The sequence below is a fragment of the Nicotiana tomentosiformis genome, chromosome 7 (assembly GCF_000390325.3).
Source record: "Nicotiana tomentosiformis chromosome 7, ASM39032v3, whole genome shotgun sequence".
Taxonomy (NCBI): domain Eukaryota; kingdom Viridiplantae; phylum Streptophyta; class Magnoliopsida; order Solanales; family Solanaceae; genus Nicotiana; species Nicotiana tomentosiformis.
The window spans coordinates 37,060,506-37,068,405 of NC_090818.1; the positions used below are offsets into that span (position 1 = coordinate 37,060,506).

Genomic DNA, 7,900 nt, shown 5'->3' on the forward strand with positions numbered 1-7,900 from the left:
CCTTCTAAATAATTATAGATAATCATTAGATATTAATTAAGAAACACTACATGAAAAAAGACTAACATTTTCTCAAATCTCGTAGTGATATAATTTTATTTTTGCACTATTCTCATTGGTGTCATTGGAACCTAAAAATAACCACAAAGCAAAATAATAACTCATATTTATGGCAAAGAATAAAGGTTGACACAATATAAACGATTCTTTGGTTACGACGTGACTCTTTTACTACGACTTAGCTCTTATTTGGTAAGACATTATCTTTCAAAAAATATTTCTATTTTGAAATTTCAATTTCTAAAACTTTATATATATTTCAATAATGATTATCTTTATAATGATACAAGTGAAAATATTATCCTTAATTTAAAATTTACTTTAATCGGCTATCTAAAGATATAAATGATTCTTTAGCCGAAATTTTTTTATTTCAGTATAACTCCTTTTTAAGTTTATCGATATCTCTAGCCACATATTTTGAATTTTTAATACCCTATATATAAAAAAAAAAAATCTTCGAATCATTAAATGTTAAATTAGTTGATTGTTATTATATAACATTGCATATATTATCTTAAAATTGCCAAGTAGTTTATTTTTCGACACCATACTTGGCTTAACCTCAATGCAAACTACTCAAATTGCATTTAAATTCAAATTCGAATATCATATCAGTTTGTTAGTAATAGTGATTTTTAAAAACGACACACAATGTAAATAAAAAAAAAATATTCTAACATTTTCTTATCTTATAATCTATGTATTTGAGTTGAAATAAATATTTGAAATCGATGAGATTAGTTTTCAAATTTTTTTATATTCAACAAAGATGAAACATAAGAAAAAACTCGTTGTCATCTCTTATTTCTGGTTTTTAGATCTTTCATACATTTTTTTCAATATTTATTTTCTTTTATCTTATTTTTATGTCATTCTTTCTTTTGTTAAAATAATAATAATTTATTTCACTATAAAAGAATGAGTTTTAATAGAAATTATCTACATAAGAACTTTATTTATATTTTTAGTCTTTGGTTGAAATTCTTTTATATTTTCTTTTGGCTTTATCTAATCAGCCTAAATAGGTTCTCATCCGATCACTTAAATTAAAAAATTGAAGGATGTGTAATATATGTATAATCCATATATAATATGTGTATAATCGTGTGTTGTCGGTATATCATCTATTTATATTAGCTATAAAAAGTAAACAATAAATATGGCCGGATATTTATGTAAATATTCCATAAGATTTCGTTTTTTTGAGTTTATCCATGATATGTCTTCTATTATAATAATTTTAAAAACTCTCTACTAATGTTCAAAAATATCTTATCTTTTTATTATCTTTGAAGTAGAAAAAAGTAAAGAGTTTTTTCGAAATAATTTATTTACATTTAAAAAAAATCACGCCATACCAATTTTTTAAAAAATATACTCTTTGTTACACTTGAAAATCGCTATAGAAACTATCAATTAGAAACCAATATCTCTCTTGTTGAGTTCGAGAAAAAAAAAACCTTCACATAATCTAATGATTCAAAACTAATATTCTTCAACGAAAAAAATATTATACTCTTGCAATATTGGCTTGACTGCAGCTAAATGAAGGGGTTTAAACTTATACCTTTCAATTCCTAGAATGTGCTAAATTGAAATTAATGATAGCAATTGCATAACTAAAGTTTTGTTATTTATTTGATGTCCATTTATACAAATTGACTCTTCAAACAAATATTCTTCAAAAAGAAAAGAAAAAAACAACTTTTTTTTTTTTAATATTGACTGATTTGTGATGTTTCTTTCTCTAGCATGTATGTTCACTTCATTATATATGTAAGTAAACTTTTATTCGATTTTTAAACTCTTTTTTGTTATTTGGATAAATATAGATGTGTATCATATATATTATATTTATTTAAAAAGAAATTCTCTTTGTTCAAATCTAGCTACAGTGTTTTAAAGAATTATAATTATAGGGTTTTAAATGTGAAAGAGTTTTATAGTTATATGAAGTAGTTTTTTTTTGCCAAAGGCGAAGTAATATTTAAATAATTAGAAAAGATAACAAAAGTTCCTAACATGATTGCATATGATCATTAACCGAATTAAGTATGATAACATGATTAAAAAAAGATAAATTTTTATTTTAAATTTAAATTCGAATTTTAAAACTTAATCTATAAATTCAAAATTATCTTTTAATTCAAATTCAGTTTTTATATATAGAATAAAGTTACCATATACTATTGACATTTATTAGCTTGCCACTTGGCTTAACCATAATGTCAATTATATATGGTAACTTTATTCCTTTAATATATATAGAGATATAGATATATAGATTAGTAATCTACTAATCTACAAGTCCTGACAATTGGATCTTCCATAAATTATCAAGTGAGTAACCCCAACCATAAAACTGTGCAATGCTGGATATTTTTGCCAAATGACTAAGAAACAATACATTGACACTGAAATGTGCAATGCTGGATATTTGGTAATTTTTTTTTTTTTTTTTTTGGGGGGGGGGGGGGGGGGGGCATGGATATGCAGAATTGTTTCTCGACTATAACAATTAACATGCCGATCAACCAAGTCTTGATTCTGATTCGGATGGTATTGTAGACCTGTAAATCCCATTAAAGATCTCTTTTGCATCTTGAGAATATGGTAAGTATGCAATAAGAAGTGGCAATTCAAGCTCATGCTTCAAGTAGGTGCATAGGTTCGTTAACTTTGGAGTATTATTTGTTGCATTAAGACGGCCAAAATACTTCCCAAGGATACGTTGATGACATTGACAACATCATTGTTGAGCTGAATATTAAGGGACACAAAATGGTGAGCAAGTTACTTAGCATCTCAAAATAAACGTTGGACCTCTATTCAGAAAAATACATACCCATTGAAATCCTTCTTTCTCTTGAAGTGAAGCACCTATTAGACTTTCGCCAAAGTTTGCTATCTGGGAGGCAATTACACATATAGCAGCCCCAGGTGCGTTAATCTGGAAACAATTCTTTTGGTAAGAAAAAAAAACTAAATACAGAGTGGACTGAATGGCATTGTATCTGTCATTAGCACAGGCAGTTAAAGCTAAAGATGTAGTGAACAAACATGCAACCGTGTATTTCTGTAGAAATCAATATACATAATCTCAGCCACTGAATTTTCATATAAAAACTTGAGTTATCAAGATCCAAACCACCACCACATGATTACCACTACCACTCCAGCCAGTACACCTTCATAGCATGAAAATCTCTGTAGGTTCACACGAATCCTAGAAGGGAAAGGAGAGGAATAGAATTGCTAACATAATGAAACCCCTTCAGTTGCTCTTTATAATACCATAAACAAGGTTCCAAAAGAGTACATCAATAAGTAAGAATATACAATAAAATCTACGGCAACTTGGAGGCTATCAAGAGTGATATAAGAATCACAACCATGTTCTATTGTGGCCAAGTTTGAAACGGATAGGCATACCTTGCCACATTGATTCCTGGTTTCAACATGCATACCATTGCTAATTTAGGGGTATAAGGAAAATTTCAACAACACAAATGTTAGCGAGCAAATGCGCGATCCTTCCTTTATCACAACCTCAAGAAATAAGCCAAAAGTCCCGTGAAAACATCCCCACTCATCAAGCCTAATCACCCCAATTATGGGAACGTGCTTCTAGTAGCCCGACACTTCATTCTACAACAAATATTCCCCCTCTAACATTTTCAATCTCCTACATTCCAAACTTTTCTTCAGCATTACCTATCACCTAATTCTTTTCTGGTCTCAACCTAGTCCGTTGTAGACCGACCTCATGGTACTAAAAAGTTAATCATATAACAGCACCATGACGCCAAAATTTTCAAAGTGACATTTTTGTTGTCATATTTTTAATCCTCTTATTGGCTAGTTACTAGTATCTCCAGATTATCCAAAAGTACAGAAGAGAAACCACAGCATAAGCAAAAGTTTCTCAAAACTTTGAATGATTCATGAAAGGCATACCTGACCCATTAGATAGCCAACAAATGAAAGGAGAACTGAAGCAAGAAGCCCCGCGAAGGTTCCCTCAGCACTCACAGCACCTTCAGTACCCCGAGGCACTATCTTGAATGTGGTGACAAGATACCTGCAATCGTTATGCAAGTACTCAGCAGACAATTCCTAAAAACACCATTCTGCTAATGACAGTATTGAACAGATAAAAGCGAAAAATGGTATGAGTTGCTCATGGTTTCTTTCCAAAGGAGATAACTTTCTAGCTAGTGCTATCCAACATTGCACGTGAACTACAAAGAGCAGCCTATCAAAGTGTTTAGTAACATAGCTGATCACAGACTTGAGATGAAAACTAAATCACGTAAAACTGCATGTTGCAATATTGACAGGCAATTCAACCGAATTATGACACTTTTCCAGATCCTTAGGTTTTCAAAGGACCAAATTTAGTTGACTCTTTTTCTTTTCATTTTAAATATAAAACCATGGTTTGTGTGCTTTTCAATAGTTCTACAATTAAGAATAAACGAAGCTCCGGAAACAAATAAAGTATGAAATCTCCAGTTTCTATGTAAACATGACACTGTTTTCAGTTGATAAAATTCCTAGTGATTAGCTGGAGGTGAAGAGGCTGTACTCACGTTGTTTTACCATATGCCTTTCCTATCTCGCTCGAGACAGTGTCGCTCAACTTAGTACAAAAACTGGCTACAAATGCAAGTTCCCACAGGCGAGTAAATGCCTCCCCACCAATTCCATTAATCGATAAAAATGCACAAACACAACCGGCTGCACTGGAGCCGATCACGCTTCCAGGTCCTCTCCTTCCTTTTCTCTTCTCTGCAACCCCTTGAGCCTCTTTCTGAGCCATTTTCACCTTAGTCGCAGCTGTACCCTGTTTGGTTTAATTTATTAGTCCAAGTTCCCTGACATCTTTTATAAGTAGGATTTATCAGTCTAAGCACGAGACAGTTTGCCTTGATAACATCCATCATTACATCCAGTAGAAAGACATAGCAGAAGTTATCTAGACGGTCAATGGTGCATTTTCTTTTCACTTTATGAAGTTCCACTGATCCATTAAGAGGGTGCATATTGCTCCTTTTTTTGTTACTTATTACTATTTACTATGACAGTATGACTATTTCAATACTCGTATTTTAATTATATCGACTTTTTTCTTTAATTAGACAACGAAAGAGCTATTTGCGAACAGTTGTTCATGATTGAGTATTTTACTTTCATTTTGTATTGATACATAATTTATCCAACCTACTATCTTCTCTCAGAGAATTAAATGGCAATATGTCATAAAACAATTATGTACAAAGTAGAATCCCTCAAACAACGCCGTAGGAATAAAGCATGTAAATGAAGTTCCACTAATCTATGAAGAGGGTGCTATTATCCTTTTTTTTCTTTTTATTTACTACTATGATGATTTCATTACTAGTATTTTAGTTATATTGACTTTTTTTTCTTTAAGTAGACACAGAAAGAGGGATTTGCAAGCAGATTCATGATTTGAGTATTCTAATTTCATTTTTGTATTGATCTGAAATATGTATAAACATTCCTACTATCTTCTCTTAAAGAATTAAATGGGATAAAACAATATGTACAAAGTAGAATCCTCAAAATAACATTGCACGAATTTAAACATGTAAAAATGAAAAAGATGAAAGTTTTACTTACAATAACGAAATATGTGGCAACAAGAAGAAACCCAGAAGACCCAAAAGCACGCCAAGTAAGAGTACCAAGCAGGAAAGCAGCCCCAATACCAGAAAGTGACAGACCAGAGACTAAAAGTGGAGAACCCAAAGTGAAGATAATTACGTTACTAAGCAAAGCAGATTGCCACGTAGGTGGTGAAGATTGAACCAATTGAATTGCTCTTTCAATAATTCCCAAGTCAGTCACTGATGCTTTGATCGATGATGTTTTTGACATTTTAATTTGATGTTTAGGGTTTAGAGTTGAGGAATGAGGAAAGTAGTTCAATGTGTTTTGGAGATTTGAGTTGAAAAACGAAAATTTTGGTTTTTGATAATGGAGAAGTAATGGGAGTCCCGGCGATGAACAAAGAGTTGAAAAAGCCATTTTTTTTAAGTTTACAGATTTTGACGTTAGATTCCGGAAACCGTGGAGTCGACTTTACTGGAGCCGAAGGCAGTATCTTGTTGGGGTAATTTCACAGACACCTGGGTTTCGCAAATGTGTCATTTGTACCCCCAAGAAATGTTATAGAACATATATTCTTGTAAAAAAAAATTGGAACTTTTTATTTATTTATTTATTGGGATTTAGTAAGCAAAATGAGAAAAGGTAAAAATAGAAGAAATGTGATAAATTGAGAGATGCTCCCTGCCTAATTGTAGGATTTGATGCTATCTAGTTTACCTACACACACTTGTAGATTGAATTTTCTTCTCATTTATTTTTATTTTAAAATATCAAACCACTTAATAAGTGTTGTCACATGTAATTTTTTAAAATTCTTCAGAGATTGAATTTTTTAAAGTTTATTGCATCTTAAACTATTACTACCTCTTATATCGTTTGCTTTTAAAAGATTAGAACTTGAAATACATCTACAAGTTACTAACAACGTTGATATCAAGTGATTATTTATAATTTTTTTATTTATGAAAAGTTTTACAATAATTTTTTTTATAGATTTACTTATAAAAACGTTCATATTATTTTCCACATTTCGATAAAAATATTTTATTGTAAGTTACATTTTGAATTCAATTACATTTTAAAAATAAATAAATTCTATTACATTCTAAGATTTTCTCACGTCATGTTTCTCGGAGAGGTGCATTCGTCCTTCTAAAAACTGTAGTACATTAAGTGGAAATTTCAAACTTTAGAAGATCTACCTAATGCATCTTAGATGCTAGGGGGTTAGTTCTCTAGCTTTTAGTTAGATATCAAAGCACCCCAACCTTCACATTGATGAGTACCCAACTTTTGTTTGTATTTCTAAATATCTATTAAAATGTAAAAAAAAATGTAATTAATTAGGACACAAATTAATTAGGCGTGCACTGAATATTCTTTATTTTATCTTTTTTCTCTTTAATTATAACTTCTTCTTTTTTGGCAGTGCGCCTGAACCGCGATTCGCCGACACAATCGATCAACATCGCCGACGACCTAAGCTCTGTAAGTCTCTCTTCTCTCTTGAATTTACTCCAACAGTGCAAAAAAAATAAGCGTGTTTGGATATTCAGTGTATGGATTTTTACTGACCATATTACTCTGTTTAAACTAATCTCATGTAAATATTATGCAAATACAACTAAAAAGTTTTAGAAGTTCCGTGTATTTTTTTTTTAAAGATAGAAATCTCTGAATGGCTAAATTAATCCTAGAAAGCATTCTGTATATTTTTTCTAAAAATTTAAACCTCTAAAAAGGCTTAATCACTCCTAAAAACAGTAAGAGTGTCAATGTCTAAAACATATTCTCTACTAATATCTATTGTAGACAGGGTTGTTGATAGTTCAGTTTGGGTCAGTTTTTCCATAAAAAGAAATCAAATAAGTAAGTTGGCTTTTTAAATATTGGAACAAAACCAAACCAATTAATTCGGGTTTTTATTGATTCGTTTTTTGTCTGTTTTTCGGTTTTTCGGTTATTTATCGATTTTTTTCTTAAATATGAGACATACACTACCAAACGCATATTCTGGGACTATATTTTCAACGTAACACTATTAAATCAATTGCTCTTTAAAAAATCTATCATTTACCAAGATATATTGATGATAATTTAATCAAATAGTGATGAATAATTGAAGTACTCAATTAAAAATCGATTATTTTTAGCATGAAATAAATTTTCGTACTTAGCAAAAAGAAAATTACCAATCAAA

The 7,900-nt window shown here is 30.6% G+C and overlaps 1 protein-coding gene across 1 annotated transcript; it reads right to left on the reverse strand.

Annotated features, from left to right (window-relative positions):
• Positions 1-2,371: 2,371 nt before the first annotated feature.
• On the reverse strand, positions 2,372-6,239 carry LOC104116395 (protein VTE6, chloroplastic). The gene is made up of 5 exons (XM_009627247.4): positions 5,710-6,239; positions 4,656-4,909; positions 4,021-4,144; positions 2,909-3,013; positions 2,372-2,823 (listed from the first exon to the last, which is right to left on the reverse strand). Exons 1-5 carry the CDS (start codon positions 6,115-6,117, stop codon positions 2,737-2,739), a joined length of 978 nt encoding a protein of 325 aa, XP_009625542.1. The 5' UTR covers positions 6,118-6,239; the 3' UTR covers positions 2,372-2,736.
• Positions 6,240-7,900: the final 1,661 nt, after the last annotated feature.

Excerpts from the sequence above, each read along its gene's own strand:
- LOC104116395 (XM_009627247.4), bottom strand. The coding sequence starts at position 6,117 with ATGGCTTTTTCAACTCTTTGTTCATCGCCGGGACTCCCATTACTTCTC. Across the intron at positions 4,910-5,709 it reads TTGCCACATATTTCGTTATT|GGTACAGCTGCGACTAAGGT; the intron begins GTAAGTAAAACT and ends TAAACCAAACAG. Across the intron at positions 2,824-2,908 it reads AGAAAGAAGGATTTCAATGG|CTCAACAATGATGTTGTCAA; the intron begins GTATGTATTTTT and ends CTTAATATTCAG.